General features: G+C 53.5%; 3 protein-coding genes across 3 annotated transcripts; 1 reads left to right on the forward strand and 2 right to left on the reverse strand.

The window, feature by feature from the left end:
• Positions 1-102: 102 nt before the first annotated feature.
• On the forward strand, positions 103-1182 carry JN550_009404 (uncharacterized protein; the record flags this gene model as incomplete). Its single annotated transcript, XM_049321473.1, has 1 exon — positions 103-1182. The coding sequence occupies one exon, from the start codon at positions 103-105 to the stop codon at positions 1180-1182; it is 1080 nt and encodes a 359-aa protein (XP_049168559.1).
• Positions 1183-2467: 1285 nt separating this feature from the next.
• JN550_009405 (uncharacterized protein) lies at positions 2468-3277 on the reverse strand (the record flags this gene model as incomplete). The annotated part of the gene is made up of 1 exon (XM_049321474.1): positions 2468-3277. One exon carries the CDS (start codon positions 3275-3277, stop codon positions 2468-2470), a length of 810 nt encoding a protein of 269 aa, XP_049168560.1.
• A 6738-nt stretch (positions 3278-10015) lies between these two features.
• JN550_009406 (uncharacterized protein) lies at positions 10016-13513 on the reverse strand (the record flags this gene model as incomplete). The annotated part of the gene is made up of 1 exon (XM_049321475.1): positions 10016-13513. One exon carries the CDS (start codon positions 13511-13513, stop codon positions 10016-10018), a length of 3498 nt encoding a protein of 1165 aa, XP_049168561.1.
• Between the last annotated feature and the right edge of the window lie 5526 nt (positions 13514-19039).

Raw genomic sequence — 19039 nt, forward strand, 5'->3', positions numbered from 1 at the left:
GGAGACATTCGAGAACGCTCTCTTGATAATTGGCTTCTGCCCGTGCCTGGACAATCCACAGAACTAGTCGTATCGACTCAGCAAATTCCTGCATTATTCACCATGACGTCTACCAACCCCAAGCTGGCCCCAACGGGTCCCATAACCACCCCCTTGACCAAGCTCCTCGGCATCCAACACCCGATCGTGCTGGCTGGCATGGCCCGAACCTCGGGCGCCGAGCTGGCAGCCGCCGTGTCCAACGCGGGCGGCCTGGGTGTGATCGGTGGCTTCATGTACACGCCGGACCAGCTGCGCGAGATCGTCGCCGACATGAAGAAGCTGCTGCGGTCGCCAGACCTGCCCTTCGGCATCGACCTGGCCCTGCCGCAGGTCGGCGGAAACGCCCGCAAGACGAACCACGACTACACAGCCGGCAAGCTTGACGAGCTAATCGACATCACCATCGACTCTGGCGCGCGCCTGTTCATCTCGGCTGTCGGCGTCCCGCCCAAGCCCGTCATCGACCGCCTCCACAAGGCCGGCATCCTGGTCATGAACATGGTCGGCCACCCCAAGCACGCCGTCAAGGCCCTCGACCTCGGCGTCGACCTGATCTGCGCCCAGGGCGGCGAGGGCGGCGGCCACACGGGCGACATCGCCAACAGCGTGCTGATCCCCGCCGTTGTCGACGTGGCGCGGCGGTACCGGCCGGCGGCGCTCAAGGGGCAGACGGCGCTGGTGGTGGCCGCGGGCGGCATCTCCAACGGGCGGTCGCTGGCCTCGAGCCTGATGCAGGGCGCCGTGGGCGTGTGGGTGGGCACGCGGTTCGTGGCCTCGGCCGAGGCGGGCTGCTCCGAGGAGCACAAGAAGGCCGTCGTGGCCTGCGGCTTCGACGAGACGGAGCGCACGCTCGTCGTGTCCGGGCGGCCCCTGCGCATGCGCACCAACGCCTACATCGCCGCGTGGCACGCCCAGCCCGGCCGCATCAAGGAGCTGACCGAGCGCGGCGTCGTGCCCATCGAGTACGACTTTGACCAGGGCAATGACGTCGACCCCCCGCACCTCATGGGCCAGGTCGCCGGCGCCATCACCAAGGTCCAGCCCGCCGCCGAGATCGTCGCCGAGATGGTCAAGGAGGCGGCGGACATGCTCAACGTCGGGAAGGGTTACCTCGCACCCGAGGGCAGGAGCCGACTGTAGACTCGTGGGCGCCCGCGCCCGCTAGCTGATTTGCACTTGCATGTTTCGTTGGGTGGGCTAAAGCTCGGTGGCTGGAATGGGAATCAAGAGGGGAGAGATGTAATGCAGAGACCGGCGGCAGGAGTGCCGGAGGCCAATAGGATCGACAGGGCCAAGGCTTGTGTTAGTGGTTGCCTCAAACCGGCGCAGGTGGCCGTGCGTTTCGAGTGTATAGGGCGACGGGGTGGCTGAGAACCAGTGGTCTCTCGGCAAGATTGGGTTGCGGTGGCGGCTTGGCCCCCGAGTAGGAGGTGTCGGAGGTCGAGGAGCGCAGTCGTTCCGTCGGTCTGTCTTGCGAGCAAGTCCCACCTGTCAAGTTCTCACAACCGGAGGGACGGGACCGAGATTGCTCATGTGTGGGTATAGCGACTTAGTCAGTTTCGTCCCGTCTTACTACTGTACTTGCAGCCGTCAGAAGCGGCGGGCGGCAGGCAGAGCAGCGATCAGGGTTCAGAGAGCTGCCGCGACGTCACACGTCGGTGGGAATGGCACAATGAGATTTTTGAGTTCCTGTGCGCCTGGCTTGGCACTATGCAGGACGCGTGGAATACTGCTAATCTATGTAGAATAGAGGACGTAACGCAAAACGAGGACTAGTTATCTAAGCTCGCACGCGCGCCCGCCACGTTATGGGATGATGCAGACGGGCCTGTGCAGTAGACCAAACTCGTCAAGGGCCAATAATCCCTTACTGATCGACATCCGTTCTGCTATCCGCTCGTTTCACCATCCGACCGAGATCTGCATCGGTTGCTTTTTGATTGTTTATGTGGTTTTAAGTGTCTGCACTGGCGAAGAGTGGATGAGGGGTCTACTGTTGATCACTCGAGTAACTCAGGGTCTGGTCACTGCGGCGCGGGATAGTCGATTGCTTATTAGTCTTAGTGTACCAGTCGTAGACAAATGTTGATCAGAGGGGTTGCCTTAGTCCGACTTGCCGCAATGAGACCACCGCGTTAACTCATAGATCTTCGGGTTTTTCTTGGAGGGGTAAGAGAGCAGTGACCAAGGTGCAGGCTGTCAGTACTCGTGTGTTCTACTTGCCAGTACGGCCTGCGTCAGCTCTATGGCAATAGAGCCATAGTTTTGCTGGTCACCGGCGAAAGGGTGCGTTTTGGTGAAATGATTGGAAAGAAAAATTGAATATTGTTCTAAATCTCTGAGGTGGTATCATATGGTATCATCTGTAAGTATCGGCGTAAATGCAATCGTGAAAAGCAGGAAGCGCGCAAGTCCCCGTATACTATCATAGCCATCTATCACCACAACTCTTCTTGAACACCGCCGTCACTACGACTGGCTCCTTCTCCCATTGCGCGGGCAGTACCGTCTTCAATGTGTCCAATTCTTCTCGCGCTGCCTCCATACGCTTCTTCATCGCGGCTTCGGGCAAAGGCGTGGATGGTTCCGATGGCATGGCAATCTCTGCCATCTGTATCTCCTCGATCCGTGCCACCAGCTCCTCAATGTCGTCATGCGTGTCGTCCTCGACCAGCTGCGGCGAAGGACCTAGTTGGAGCTTCTCGGTATCGTGGACAAAGATCATCTTTTGCAGGCCGTTGAGGTCAATTTTCTTCCAGCGAAAAACCCTCCAAGCACCCTCTGGTACCACCGCTAGTCTCTCGACCTTATCCATGTCTTTCGTGGCTGACCACAAGGACGAGCATTCTGGCTTGAGTTCCGCGTTGCCAAAGAAGAGGGTGTCTCGGGAAAAGTCGACATATACTCGGGGTTGGCTGATGCCAACGGCTAACGATAGCCTGTAGTGCTTCAAAGCTTCATGCCGAGCTTCAGCATTGACGTGGAGAAGGGCAGGTATTTGCGTAGTGGATGTCCATGTCTCGACATCATCTCCGTGTTGCGCGACTGCGTCTTCGAGGGACTTGGGGCTTGGTTGTCTTTGTGCGTATGGGGATTTGACTGCGACAGTCCTCGGTCCTGGCAGAGATTGTTGCCATATCTTTATGCGCAACTCGGGAGGAAGGTCATTGAATCTGGTGAAGGACCGTGGCCCTTGAGAAGTGGAGGATTGTAACGTAGATAGTGAGGGTTCCATGGTATTGCTGAAGGATTTGTGCAGTTGAGAGCGTTGCCAACTGTGAAAACGAACGAGTAGGGCCAGGGAGTTTATAAACGTAGAAGAACCAAGGGCAGCTCATCAAAGTTGGATGTCTGGGCTGTGCTTCTTGGCATGATATAACCGCACGCGTTGCTGGTGGCAAGGTGTCGGTCCCTGCTGCGCTATAGAATGCCCCGCAATTGGACAGACTGGATGTACAAGCCGGCTTATTGCAAGTACTACGAAAGCTGTTGGTAGCCGTGCGGATCCAAGCTTGCTTGAGTGTTGTCTCCAGAGGGAAGGGTAAAGACAGCACGCCTTTTCTCTCTGTGAAAACTGCGGAGGGAATTCTTCGAGGGTATTCTGGTTTATATTTACATCCCTGGTCAAGCATTGGGGGTCTCATCTCCTCGCAGCCCCAGTCAGTCATGTACCTTGGTACGTACACACAACTCCCAGCTGAAGATGCTAGCCTTCAATGGCAAGCCACTTCAAGTCCAGGCCTCCCCGATCGGGAAGCGAAGCATCTCCACGGCGGCGCTACTGTCAGGTGGGCTGTTTAAGCCCTTCGAGGGTGACTGGAACGTGGGTTGATGAGGAATGTGGACCGCCACAGCAAACTAGATCGGACAGCGAGCAGGCGTTTGCCGGCACCGATTCACCGTGGCCACTTGGCATGCAGGCATGTAGCGCAAGGCAATCCTAGCCGCCTCAAGTCAAGAGCCCAGACCGCAGATTGGACACGCAGCTATCTGTAATGCCATTTAGATGAATAGTCGCAAGGTTCGATGGCAGGAATATCCCGTGGCTGCATAATGTTGCACGGAGGGTCCCCCGGCTTGCCAAAAATAATTTCTCGTCATGCTAGACCTCGTTACATAGGAAGAATTACGGTAACGTCAGAGCAGCACCGATCAAACGAGTACTAGGGATCAACCTGGCTTGTAGGTGGAGATAGTCCTCTATACAACAGCTAAAGTCGACCCAATCGCAGCAAAATCGTCATTTGCGGCACCTGCCGTTGGGGCCGATTATGCATAGTTACCCTATGCTGTGCGAAGGGGCTGGTACAACAGAGGGCGTCTAAGTTATAGTATCGCGATGAGACCGGTTAGATCGACCCACCTTCTTTACCGGAACTTGGGCTGAAAGATGTGACGATGTAGGGGATCTTGAGACCTTTGACTTTCAGATATGTCACAGCGAGCCCGGCTAGGACCAGGTGATGTCTGGATATTGCCAATGACACCAGTGCTGAACCCCGAAGTAAGAACCTGAGTCGGCGTAGGCGGTAAGTATATGCCGACATCTTAGCGGCGGATAGCTCTTTGGCCCACATCGCTTGCAAGCATCGTCTTTTCACTACGTGCTTGGACTGCGATTCATAGATGCGCAGATTACAATCATGCAGCAATACTTGATTGGCAAATGATATGCGGTATAAAATTAGTCTGTATCTCCATCGCGCCAATAGTCAGGCCTCCTCGGTGAACGGAGCATCGCGTTTCCGCAGCCGCTTACATGTATGTATCCTTCTTGGCTTCTAGCAAGGCGAGGGACTACCAACCTGTCAAGCGGATGAGATTTGTTCACTCTGAGGGCCCGATCGTGCAACCATGGCAATTCACGAGACTTAGTGTTTCCGCTAGAACGCTTCACGCCGCATACGTCTATGGCTTCTCCCTGGTGGCATCTGACTTTGTCTCGTGGCTGTATACTTCTTGACCACCTCTTCTGCTTGCGCGTCCTTCTGGTAGAATGAGTCAAGACCCTGAAATTCTTTAGAATTTCGGGTCACGTTCGTCAATTGCTTCTACTGCTCACATCGTGTTGCTTTGACGGCAATGGCGCGTTAACCCACGCATGTAGACCAAGCGTGATTCATGCAAGGAGAACTTTAACGCAGCATGTTGAGACGACCGTGTCACTAGCTAGTGATACGCGTCGGCGAGTCGCAGATTTTGATGCCGACCCCCGACTCTCCCACTAATAACACCCGTCCGAACTGCTGCCAAGACTCGAGACGTCGTCACATCTAGAGGTTAACCAGATCACACGACGGCGTTTAGAGACTGAACAGAGACGCTCAACGCTGTCATGCTTGTGGCGGCCTCGTCAGCTCCTGAGCGGAGGCCGCATGCGTTCCATTGTTGATGAGCAATCAAGTAGGGAGCATGGGCGTATGGAGGAGAGCTCTTCTTGTCTTTCGCCTTCTGGCTGTCTCGTAGCTATTACACATGGAACTACTGACCATTACATTGCCCTTGAGGGTAAAGCAAAATTGTTTCCCGCCGGTCTTTTTTCATTCGCCTCGCCTTTGAAGGCCACTCTCATACCTCTACTCTTCCTTCCTTCAGATAAGAACCACCGATGCCAGACCCTTCTTGCAGCCCTCGGTCCCGTAGTAAAAAATTTTTGGCATAGACTAATGGGACTGGGGCTAGGCCAGAGTAACACAAGGTCTTCGGGAGCCTTGGAGCAGTGCTCACAACCATGTGGTGGGGCTCTGTGTATCCCTGCTCGTTCCCCGCGTTTTCGACGAAGATCAGGGTTGCATTCCGTCAAAGCCGCAAGACTGGGAACGGGATGTGCCGCCACCATTGCACAACTTCTTTCATCTAACCCTATACACAACCGTAGATTGAGTGACACTATCTCTGACTTCCGTCGCCCGTAGCCGATCGAACCTTGACAACTAGTATCCCCGTCAAGCACATTACATTGTGGCCTTCCAGCGACACAAAGAGAACCTGTATCTCATTCGAAGGAAGTTTCCTTTGCATGAACTACCCGATGAGCTAAAACGCCAGCCCAATATTGAATTCTCCTGCTTTGGCCAAAAAGTGTGATATTATGGCAATAACAGAGAGGTCCTCGTTAGCCCGCCTTTGAACTCTGAGGGTTCATCAACTGAGCAGTGTCTCAGAGCCTCAAGAGTCCACACCTACTCTTCTAGACCTTCCATCCAAAGGAAGGGGTAGGAAATGGCAGCAGTGACCGCCATGTGCCTTCAAGCCATTCGATTCAAGCACAATCAGCTACTCGACGCACAGCGTAAGGAACAATGTAGCCTTATTCGTCATACTCAAAAGCCTTCAGCCTGCTCCCTAACAATAGCGACTTCGCTGAAAGGCCAAAATGCAGGGGAGCAAGGGTCATTCCATTTGTTTTTTCCTGCTGCTTGTCTCAGTTGCCATCGAGAAGGCGATCCCCCCATGTGTCTCAGCCGTTCAGACGCACGTCTAATTGTGGCGTCAGTCTAGAGTCTTCCAGACCGCAGTGTTCCAAACTACTGGGAACAACCAGATGTACATGCGGCTGAGTCTAGACTCTGAACGACTCTTCATCACTATAACGCCTTTCAGCCCACTCTGTTGATGCGGAAACGTGGCCCAATACGTCCCATCAAGGCTAAATAATGGAGAGAAATGAAGCTTTCTAGTGTTGATGGGGTTGTGTCGAGTTCAACAAGCTGAAGGGGACGAAAAGCAACCAAGGCTACGGCCAGGCTGGCGAATAGTTCCACCAGGGTACGTCCATAACGACAGTGCATGGGTAGGTGATGCCCAACTTGCTCGTGTACAACTATCTGACAGAAATGTGTGCTTCTCGCTCGACAATGCCAGCCGCCAAGTTCTATATTCACCATCGAGAAATTGTAGTAAACGAAAGTAGAATATCGATTCAGACACTCTCGCTTTCTCATAGCCCTGGCAAGTTATGCCGGTTTTGATTTTCAATACCAAGGAACGTCGAATGGTAACAAACCTCCAAAACCATTGTACAGAGAGATTACTGGTATGAAGATGGTCGCTTGATATCCACGAGTGTGATCTATTTATCCAGATACAAGGAACCTATGATTCGCAGTATAAAGTGTCCCGTACACATAGTTATCATTTTGACAGTGAGAAGCTGTTTAAAGCGGTAACCAAGGGATAGGTCGGCAAGTTTCCCTGCTAGAGTAAAATACCCGGAATCAGGATGGCAATGACCGAGTGGCTAGGAATGCGCCTATGAAAGAGGGCTACAAGAGAGGTTTGTTCAAGTTTCCTTGGATTCAGGGCCCCGCGCAGCCTACGGCGAAATGAGAGATTGACGCATCGAGTTCGGTTCAAGGCAGCCTATTGATGCTTCCTCCAAGGAAAGTAGGACAGAGAAGACATTTGACTTACGGCAGGATTATTGTATCTCATAAAATGCCTAATATAGCACATTTGAGAAGCGAGTACATGCAAAAAGGGGGTCTATTTGCGATGAAGTGATGATCAGCGACAAAATGGTGAGTGTTGCGGAGGAGCTTCGGGCACTACGAGTTCGACCGCCCTGGTTTTAAGGACTACGCCTGTTTTAAGTCTTGTACACCGTTTCTCTCTTTAAGCAGGATATCTATGTATAGCATATGCTAGGATAAAGTCTTCAAAGCCTCTCCACCTATCTGGCTACAAACACCACTCCCACGCTTGCTAACCACTAAGGCTACTGTCAGCCCTGTTGCCACCGTTAGTTCAGCTATCAAAGCAGGAGAGCAGTCGGACAAAGGGAAGATACGAAAACTGCAGCAATCCGCACTAATTCTGCGATATCTCCCACTATAAGAGTCACGCGATCAAGCCGATTATTGGTTGGACCAGTGGAAAGCCGTCGTCTCACTCTCTCAGATGCACGCGGCAGGGTCTCCCATTCACCTCGTCAAGGAGAGCAGCGGGGGGTGTACCTTTACAAGCCTAAGGTTGGTGGTGGCTGGAAATGCGGTCACATTTTCACTCCAATTATCATCCTGATCTATCAGTTTCTCAGCTGTCCAGAGCGGACCAAACCGTGAGGCGAGACGGCACGAACAAGGCGCCAAGGCGGCGTAGGCAGGAGCTGAAAGTCGCGCAATGACACCCGAGGTCTTGGGGGTCCCATGGCTCGACCGAAGTCAACAGGCTTCGAGACGGGGACCATCGCCGAACGCGACAAAAGACACGCAGAGTCCACCGCGGCCCGCGTTGCCGTGTTCCAGTCCACGATCGCCAGTCTGCTCCTTGACGGCAAGCAGGAGTCTGCGCTTTACGGCCCTTGACCCGACCGTCTGGGACGTGAGCAGGGGGGCTTCGCGATGTTCCGCTTATTGCTGACAGAGGGGCCTTGTGCAGCAACCCCCCTGTCGAGCTGTTTGCAGGTTACAGCAGATATGAGTATACCCTTGGGTACTTAGTGATACGGGGCTCAGGTGCAGTCAATGGACTCCACACAGTGCAGGTGGCGATGATAGGAACAACTTCGGAGTCGAGGCACAGGAGGCAAACGAGCGAAAGGTGATACCTCATAAATGGCACTCTTCTCTGTCAGGCCATGATTGCAGGGTATAGAGACTACGTAATCTTTATGTTGAGCTCATGTGCCGAGTTGCCCGCCCGGCGGTGGGTGATGTCTGATGATTCCGGGAATAATAGCGTTACATCGCTGATACCCTAACGGTGTCCTTGAGCTTCGCTGACCTGGCAAGGTATGACCTTACCTCACCGCGTGGCCATATCATGATCCTAATCTTCGCCTACAGCACGTATTCAAATTCATTTTGGGCACATCTCAGACGTGCCTGCCGGCACTAGTGGCACGGTTCCTCATTAGTACCTAGATATTCGTGACCTCGCCATTGGCTACCAAGTCGAACATTTTGGCATAGGGACTACATAGATTGGATTGCGTAGGCACGATTCAACTTGACGAACTCGGAGGCCGCCGGGAGACAGTGCACCGCAATTCGGCAACTGATCGCTGGCAGAGACCAGACGATGAAGTGGAAGGTTCACTAGAAGTCGCCCTTTATGGGATCAGGCATGCGTTGAGTTCGGCAACGACGCGTTGTCCAACTAAGGTCACCACGGCAGTGAGAGGGTCATGCGCTCGTAACCAGTCTACAATCTGAGAATCTGACACGTAAGACACCTGAAAATGCTTAAGAAAGGCAAGCTACAGACGTTATTGCGAATTGTTTGAATTGTCGTGTAGCGTGAGCCCACTGATATTCTTGGTTGCAAAGTCATGAAAGCTAGAAGGCCGCCGGCACCCCAAGGCCAGGCCGGAAACGGTGCTGTAGTATTCCCACGCGATGATGACCTTGCAAATGTAGTGCAGCCCTTGCCAGTACCACGGTCCATGTCGCTCTGCTGCGACATCGATGTTCCATCACATCTGTAGCCCATTCCCAAATGCTGAAATGCTAAACCTCGAAAATGCTCGACATGCTTTGCTGAACGCTGATCAAGGGAACAATAAACATGACTTGAAATGACCCAAAACACCTCAAAACCCTTATGCCCTCTTCCAATGCCGGGACGCGGTGTTCCCTCCATGCAAACATATGAAAACTTTTTTTTGTGCGATTTCCCAGATCTATCTTGTCATTCATCCCAAAAACACCCGTTATATGCGTTTCCCTGTATCATGCCGTGAATGAACCAGCCAAGTGATGTCCTCTGAACCGTGCCAGGGCCCAGGGCATCATTAGATTCGTTCGTACCTTCCCATCAAAAATGCAAATCTGTATCATGGATGTGCCGAGAATCCTTCCAACGCCGTCGTCTGTATGGTCAAATAGGGGGTATTCGCTGTATATCAACTGAATAAGGGGACCGTCGGTAGTCAAGTCGAAGTTCTTGCCAAATCAAAAGAACTCCGACATAAAGATGTTGTACACATTGACGCTTCGCTAATCATAGTGCCTGACTTATCGTACATGCTGATTCACGAACGGGTCAGGGGCTGCTGCGAGTTGTCCGCATTTCCGCTGTCGAGACTGATTTTCTCGATTGACTTCTCTGAAGCCAGTTTCGTAGTGCTGTTCGACGACCGGCTGAAGACTCTGCTCCCAAGGTTCTTGAACTTGCCAACGGACTCCACACCATCTCCAGGATTGACGTAGACATCGGTGACAGGTCCAACCTCAAGGCGACAGAACAAAGTAGAAAATAAGTAACGGTCTCCATTCGGATCCAGTAAAGGCAAAGTACGGTAGCCGTGCTTCAAACTGGTGAGCTTCGCTGTGAAAGTTGCCATTGGAGCGGCGCGGTCATTCGGGCCTTCTCCATTCGCTGAAAGTTTGATGCTCCACCGAATGAAAACCAACTCCGGATACTTTGTGGTGATGCTGAACGGCATCGACTCGTTGAAGACGGGATTAAAGCCATTCTCTCTGACGACTCGCGTAGTCCGCTTCAACGGGCTGTCAGCAACGACGCCTACACTGCTATCATGCTTATCCCTCTTGTCATTGGCGTGGAAGACTTCAACCTCGACATAAGGGTCAAGGGTCCTATTCGCTGCCAAGTTTCCAGGACGCATAAGTTGCTGCGCAGAGATAACTTCGATCTTGAAGGTGACGTTTTTGCGTTCCAGTTTGCCGACTGCCTCTTCCGGAAGGCCGTTGGGCAACATTCGTATCTCACGCATGCAGTGAGGCTTGAGGACATATCCTGACTGGTCTGTGCCAGCAGCGAACATGGCCTGGTTTAGCTGCATTCCAAAGTCGAAAGTCTGCCAATTGAGCGCCGCCATCTGAACTCCTTTCCTCCAATACATCAGAGGGTTGAAGTTGTGAGAGTTGAGGCGGGAGAATTGAGGATACACACGCATCATGTAGCGCATATTGTGGCGATATAGGGCGTCCTTGGATTCCTTGGTCTTCCCATGGTTTCTGAATGTCCCTTCCATAAAGGATAAGATGTGGTAAGGCATCCGACATTCGAGCGCATCGAAGCCGTTGAACGTGACACCCGTGCAATAGACACCTAGTTCACCCAGTACTTGGACAATCTTGCTAGTGTCCTTCTTCGCCTTCGGTGTTTTCTCACTCGGTGTCTTCTCACTCGGGGGTTTCTCATTACCGCTATCGCAATCACTCGTGCTGCTGCTTAGGGTCTCCTGGACCTCACCCTCGGTGATAGTATTGTACCGCTTTGCAACCCTACGACGGGAAGGGTCTCTGGGGGTGAGCATGGGGCTCTGAGAGAGGTACTGGGGTGGGATAGTCGAGTTATCCATGGCGATTGGTTTAGCATAGGGCGAGGTCAAGCTGTTGCCGCGCCGGCGACCGTTGACACTGGGGACCCTGCCGCTGCGTGGCTCCTCAAGAGAGGCGGCCTTCACTTTGACCAGTACACGCTCCTTGAGCTCGGAAGGAGACGGTAGTTTATCAGATGTAGGGTCTAGCGCGGTAAGGATCAAACGAGGTCCGAAAATGTCTTTCATGATGGCAGCCATCTCTGTTTGCTGGGCGGCATTACAGTGAACCTCAAGCGACACCCACAATGGGAACCGGCTTGTCACGAAGGCATACTTGTTGATAACGTTGATGACTTCCTTGAACGATATTGCGTTTGTCATCGCATATCCGTGCTGGACCAGGGGTTGTCCATCAGGGCCATCCCAGCAATCGATCTCGATACTCCTGCACCCTTTCACGAGGGCTGTAATGTAACCCTCGACGCTGGAGATATCAGCGACCTGACGACCGAGGAGGTAGGTGTTGTGAGAGCTAGATATGAAATACTCATTCATCGGTCGATCGAGGGTGTAGTTGGTGGGTTCAGTGGCCAATGGGACGTTGAATGTCGAAGTGAGAAATGCTGCAAATGCCTGCTCAGTCATTCTTGCGATATCTGTGTCCAGACCGCGGGTCTCGTCGCAGGATTTTGGTCGCCGAGTAAAGCGGCTGAAACTGGCTTCCCAGCTTCGGGGATCCGTGTCAATGTCCTCGCCTTGCGTATCGCGAAGGAAACCAGCGAATTCGGACCAAGTGATTCCACTAATGGGGTCGGAAGCAATACTGCGGTAGACTGCTCGAATATCCTCTCTCTGCTTCATTTTCCTGACAAAGTCCTGAAACTCCGCAAAGTTAAGACGTCCGGTTCTAGTGCCGTCCGCAGATTCGAAAGTATCCCAAAGCTGCTTCTGGGAGACATGGATGTGCAGGTTTCGACAGACACGTTCGACGCCGGGGAAGTCGATCTCCTCATCATCGAATGAGTGTGGCTTCCCCTCAAACTGCTTCGTCATTTCGGTGTTCCAGTAGGAGCGAATAGCCTTGTCGTTGAAGGACATGAGTGAAGTCATCAGGTCTTGCCTGTGCTTAGATATCGCATCGAGAGCAGTAACCCAACTCTCGAAGGTTTCCTCGTCTTCAGCTACGAGATGCATCGCTTTGCTCTTCGACTTGTCAGCAACAGCATAGAGGATAGAGAAGAAGCGGCGTTCGTCTGAGTCCGGCACATCATAGTCCAAGCGGTATTGGCGTGTATCGGAACCTATTCGGATCTCTCGAATGTCGTCGACGTACAGGCTTTTGGACGGACGGTTCTTGTCCCACGTGATCTTGGCGGCATCAGAGTCCAAAACGAGGAAGATCTTCTTGAACTTTCTTTTCTTGGAGAACTTTCGGACCCAAGTGCCCTTCCTCAGAGCCATGGGGATAACGGGCCCGGCAGGAGGCTCAACTGGGGTAGTAGAGCCGGCAATGGATCCTGGGTTACTCGTGGAAGAGACTTCACGTACTTGGCCGTCCGTAAGACATAATGGCATGATCTCATCCCTCTCGTCTGCAGGTATAAAGTCGTCGTCGGAATCGGTGAAAAAGACTGTCTCCGTCGGAGGAGCGGTGTTGGTGCTGTCACTTCTCCTCCGCAAGATTCCAGGGCCAATGCTTCCATCCCGGCTCTTTGGCGCAACGGAAGACTGACGGCGTGTGCGGCTGACCAGTTTCTGCGTTTTACTTGACAGACGACGGATCAAGCCAGTCTTGTCCTTGTTTTGGAACTGCAGGGCCTCGGCCAACGAGTTGTTACTGGGAGCTAAGCTAGGGTTCATCGAGTTGTTGCTGGCTTTCCGTTGCAAGAGCGGATCGCCGAGGGTAAAGGGGGTGAGGGGGAATTGTTCGATGTCACGCCCACGATAGGGCTCAGGAGAAGGCTGAATAGAGCTGCTAGTGGTCAACACCGTATTGTCTGGAGACATGATGGGAGAGTCATGCAGAGAACTGGATGCCACCGAGGAGGCACTTATGGCTGACACAGGCATAGAGCCGACGGCGCCATTGGACTGTTGATAGGTCGTATGGACCTGGCTAGGTCGTGTTCGCCTTAGCATCGACCCTTGCGGGTTGCCCTGAGGAGCTGTGACCGGTGTAGTTGTCGGAGCCTGGGAACCAGGACTCGACCGGGGAGGATTTGACCATGAGGCGGAAGACATTGCGTCCAGATGTGAATAGTATGTCGGCATGCGTGGTGGGTTTCTGCGCTGCGGAGCGGGGAGGTGCAGCGTATGCAGTTCCGGCTCAGGTGCAGAGGTCAGACATCTATAAAGCAAGGGCTGAAGTTGTCCGCCTCATGATCAGGCCTATATAAGTGTTTGTAAATGATACCCGCCAGGTTACAGTGAACGGGAACAAGACACGGGCAGGGCCGTGAAAATAAGCCGTAGGAGACCTAATGCTGTTCTGGGGCCTAAGAGCCTTTATACAGCAGGGCCAAGGGTTGCGCTGCAATACTGCAACAGGTCAATCAGTGACTCCCACGATGTGTATGTCGATTGCGGTGATTTGGGGTCCGATGCCGACAGCCAGCGAGCCAGGGCAACCAGGTGGGTGGTGTGGGAAGTACTGTAGGAGTACAGGTACTGTGTTCCAATGCGGGTACCTGGAGTTACAGCTGCTGTATGGGCTGGCCGTACAGCATGTGTGCGTGCCCCCAGGTAAAGAAGGCGCGGATATGGGCCGCGTTGTAATAGTCCACGGCAAGAAATGATGAGCTGGCAAGCCAGGTAGTATGGTATGCACCTGCACGTCGCTTGTTTGGGATACCCAAAGTTGGGGGGAGCGGCGTCAGATAGATATCCGCCACAAGACTGCCTGTCCTTCGTGCCCTCCCGTCAAGAGAGACAAAAAAACCCAGCCCGTCGAGTTCTGCGTCTTCCTCCTTCTTTGCTCCTCTCTTCGGGCGCGGTTGAAGCCAACGGCAGGGCTCGACCACTTACTTCCCAATTCAGTAGGTTCCTACAAGGATTGTCCGTCTCTCGTGTTTCTTTCTGCTCTTTCCCTTTCCCGTTCCCTCTCGCCTCCAAACAAGAGCGGAAGAGGAGGAATAAAAAAATTGTTAGACAAGACAAGCTTCCTTTGCTCCTGGTGAAGGTCCAATCCGATGTGTTGATTCAATATTGCGCCCGAGAAATATAAGGCGGTTGTGGGCGCGGGCGCGCTCGAGGGTAAGGCGATTCCAGAGGTCGATTTTGTTGCGCTGCACAGTGCGACGCGGCTGCGCATAGGTGGGCGGCCCCCTATGTCCTTACGGGCGTCTTGCTTGGTGAGTGAGCTCGGGGTCCGGTTGTTCAAGCAGGCGGCCACCTAGGGAGCTCGTCTCCGGGCGTGGAAAAAGGGTACGACGTGAACGTGGTGTGTGTGAGAAGGTTATCCAGAGGTTTTCAAGGCCGTGGAAACCACCTGTAGTGCAGCAGACGGGGTCGGGAAATTATTAGAGATGGTGCGGATGGGAAGGGATGAGAAGGCATGGCCGACAGGGAAGGCGGCGCAGAGGTACGTACACGGCTGGGTTTAAACAAGTCCACAAGCCGCTTGCTCCCAGAACCTAAATGACAGGTGCGATGGGGGTGGAGTTTAGCTGTTTGGAGGTGCAGACGCCAGCCGGTGGTGAGGTGAGGAAAAAGGGAGAGGCCCAGAGGAAGCTGGCGCGCCTGGGAAGATCGATGACTCTTTTCGGCGGTACAGGGCAGAGAGGAATGGCGCATCAAAATCTCAAGGCCGCTTGTGGTCGCTCACGACGAGCAGGGTCATCCCAGGCCGCAATGCCAGCCCAGGACGGTACGTAGCTACGCACTTACAGGCAGGACCCGGCCGCGAGGTACCCAAGTACTGCGGTACTGCCGTACTGCCGTACTGCCGTGCCTCGGATTGGTGGGCGCGCCGGTGCTGGGCTGCGCTGCGCTGTGCTGTGGGGGAGGTCTCACACGGCCAAGGAACTTCCTCGCTCTGGGGGGGCGCATGGCCGTACGAGATGGAATTGAGGGCTGACCGCCCGTCTCTAATAAGGGAAACCTAAAAATAATGGCCTTTCTGGAGCATCAGCATGCACGACGAACAATGACAGCTCCGAGCTAGCAGGCCAGGGAGGACTGGCCGTTGTGCTAGCACGGCACTAGAACATGATTTCCTTTCACTGGACCTCCTCGACTTGGTGGGGATCTCGCTTCTCAGGAACGAGGGCGGCGGCCCCTTCATCATGGGTGGGATGACCGCACTACTGTGGTAACTTGGCTGCTTGGGTGCTATGTAAATTACGTCCTAGCACGTTTGGTGAGTAACTAGCACGCTGAGGACGGCGCCCTGCTTGTGTACGGTAGATGGGAAACAATGAATACTTGTCCGCCCAGCATGGTTTTCTGCTTGGATCTTCCGTGTCGTAAGATGGTAAAGAACAACACAATTGTGGAGGACGAGAGCACGCACAGTCAGATCCGAAGCGTAACTAGAAATTATCTCAGAGATTATCTCAATGTGAATTTGATTGAGATGGCATGACTGGCCCGTCCCTTTTTTTTTTTTTTTTTTTTTTTTTTTTTTCCCTCCCTCCTCCCTCCTTCGTAGCCTTTTTTTTAAGCATTCCATCGATACGAGTACCGAGATGGGCTATCTGCCCGGAGTACCTGGTTGGGGCCCATTATTCGTCTGGTCGTGCCCTCAGCCTAATGTAGTGTCCACCTTGGGGGACTCGGCAAGCTTTTATGACATTTATTTCGACAGCTTGAGCCGAGTGCACACTATGCGCGTTCTGTTCCTGGTCTAAGACGTGGCTATGACTTCATTCTCGTGGGCTAAGTTGGCGCCCAAGCTACCCGTCCGCTTGCGTCGGATAATGTGAACATTCCAGCAGACTGACGAGGTGCAACGCGCGCGAGCAGTCTGGACGAACATTGGACACCAGTATCGACTGACTTTCTTGCACGGCCATTGCGCAAGCCACACTGTCGATTCCTTCAGGTTGATTAAAAAACTGGATTCCCGGAGAGACAAAGGCGACCAAGCCTCAATGGCGTGCCGCCGAGGTAGCTGCACAGTGCCGAACGTCCATGGATATCATGCCTAGCTCGGCTGGTTGCGAGCGAGGCTCCTGAACCGAGACAAAAAATTTCAGGTGGCATGCTTGCTGAGGATGAGCAGTGGCCGCCAGTAGGCCCGGTGCATGGCCAAATGCTCCTGGTGGGACCATCACTACATCATCGCCCGCCTAACCCTGATCGACACTAAGCTTGCCCTCGATGACCCCTGTTGGATTGACGATACGCCGGACCAGGGGGTATGACTGCCCAAAATCCAGCACGCCTTTGTCCTTGGGCCCCCTGCTTTGACGTGTTCCGATTACCGGGTGCGCTCAGCATTGCTCAGGCTTCAGCCCAGATTCGCGACCTTGGGCCCATCCCCCAGTCAAAGCCCCGCCGCTTGTCGCCAATCATTGCGATCGCTTGTCACGCGCTCACGAGTTTGCATCTTCGCCGTACAGCGTCCAGAGGCTGATTGCCCTTCGAACCAAGCGGTGAGACTCGAGGACCCAAATGCCCGAAGCCGGTGTTGGCCTGATATCATTCCGTAAATGCAGTTGGAGTGCTGAACCTTGTGTACGCCCAGAGGTACGAGTTCGGACTACCTGTCTTGCACCGAATATGATGGCGTAGTGCTCTGCAAAACCTAATCATTCGTTCATGCCACAGTACGTAGCTCTCGGACTACGATACGACATGACATCCTCACCCACTCTGTTGGAGACGGCAATGTACACGGTAATCTACACAAACAGGAAATTGAGCAAGCCCGAGCTTCCAGCTCATGGTGATGGCTCTCGACTACCGCAGGACGTCTACGCCTGTGCGGCTGCGCTGGTGACTAGTGACACCGGACCCTGAAGATCTCTGTCTCTGTTACTTTCATATACAGATTCAATCTTCGAGCCTTTGGCCCGCTCCTACTCTTCGACCGGATCCCCAGTCTCACTCATGGTTCGACAGCTACCGAGAAACTCAAAGAACATAATGATTATGCCACGGGCTACCTCCTCACCCCACAGTCCCTCAGGATCTGGCTTGCTAGGCAGCCAGTGTGGGATTGGCTCCGGCCAGCTCCTCCATTCGTCAGAGAAGCCCTCTCATGCTGCAAACCACTGTATATTCTTCTCAGATCGCCAACCCTATGCGATCACTGGCCTGGGGGTTTCAAGTGTGAAGGAGTGGAGCAACCTAGTCTTTGCGAACCCCATATGTACTCTATCTGGAAAGCTCCGCGAAAGTTTGGTGGTCGTCAGACCGGCCGGCGCTCTTGCGGGCTTGGAAGGGACTGCCAGGCTCGAAGAAACCTTATGTATGGCCCTTCTAGTCTTCCTAGCCGATAACCTCACCCCACTTGCGCAGGGCAATGATGCATATCGCGCTCATCACCATATGTTGATCTCTTCGTAGTACCTACCAGGCAATGTGGGATCAGACAATCGGGAGTTGCGTGAGAAAGATCTCAGTATGCGCAAGCGTCGATACGACCAGTTCTCCACGTGGTTCAATTGCAACAGTATGTTGCACAGACTGATAAGTCGCCATCACCCCCAAAACGTGCGCTTGTGCATGGTTGAGAATAGTGCGAGTTGGGCAGACAACTTTCCCCGCAAATGTGAGTGCCAAGAAAACTCTAGCTCTCCAAGGCCTATATCCAGTGAAAACTGTCTTTGCTTGCCCTGCCAACATTTGGTCTGCCCAATCAATACAGTCTTATTCGAAGCCCTGTCCGCCTTGTTCTGCTACACCTCATCATCTCGTCACATGTGGTACTCCATACTCGCAACATCCACGTTGATTCGTGCGGTGTTCAAGGACTTGTCAGCCCACACTCAGACGTCTCCAATGCCATTGGGCTACGAGGCCCAAAGTGTAAGAGCGAACGCGGCGAGCGTGGTCTTCACCGCCAGACTTGGCACGAGCATCGCCACATGTTGCTTGCCAGTCATTGTCAGCATTATATTTGGACGGTAGGCGCAAGTGATTTAACCTGGCTCGGGACGATGCGATTTGACCAAATGCGGTTGCCTGTGCCCCAAATTCCCCGGCTATTCGGCCTCCCTGTCATGATGCCTGCTCAGATCCGTAGAGTTCAAACCGTCCGACCCTGCCAGCTTCCAACAATTACGTATACTAGTGAGCCTTCACCCAACTGCGTGCTGCCCTTTCGCTTGTTATCCTTTTGCCCTACCGGCTCACTGCTCGACTTGGCGCGTCAATTAATAAAGCCTTGCACATTAAGATTCTCCTCGTCCAATCGTAGGTGCGCTTATGGCTTTGGAGACGCAGCACGGCAAGCTCGGCTGATCATCGAACAATCACCACTTGAATGCTTGCTTTTCTGAGGTACCATCGCGATGATTGAACATCCGTGGGGTGCCTTACTGTGTTGCAAGGGGGCCACGAGAGTGCGGCGAATGAACTTGCAGAGATTCGCCGTAAAGCCGTTGCCAAACCCACCAACGGCCTTCGGCAACACGATTCGCTAGATCTCATTTCGGGCGCATTTTCTGGAACAGCAATGGAAATGCAAGGTGACAACACTGTGAATCACTCTTGAACGTTGCGGCGTCTCAGCAGAATACGCGCCAAATGGAGCTGATGCGGCCAGCTGTTGACCTTATTAGCATTCTACCCCTGGACATGTTGAGACGAATAGGAAGCCGC

Source organism: Neoarthrinium moseri (assembly GCF_022829205.1).
Source record: "Neoarthrinium moseri strain CBS 164.80 chromosome Unknown scaffold43_Wmoseri_CBS_16480, whole genome shotgun sequence".
Lineage (NCBI taxonomy): Eukaryota > Fungi > Ascomycota > Sordariomycetes > Amphisphaeriales > Apiosporaceae > Neoarthrinium > Neoarthrinium moseri.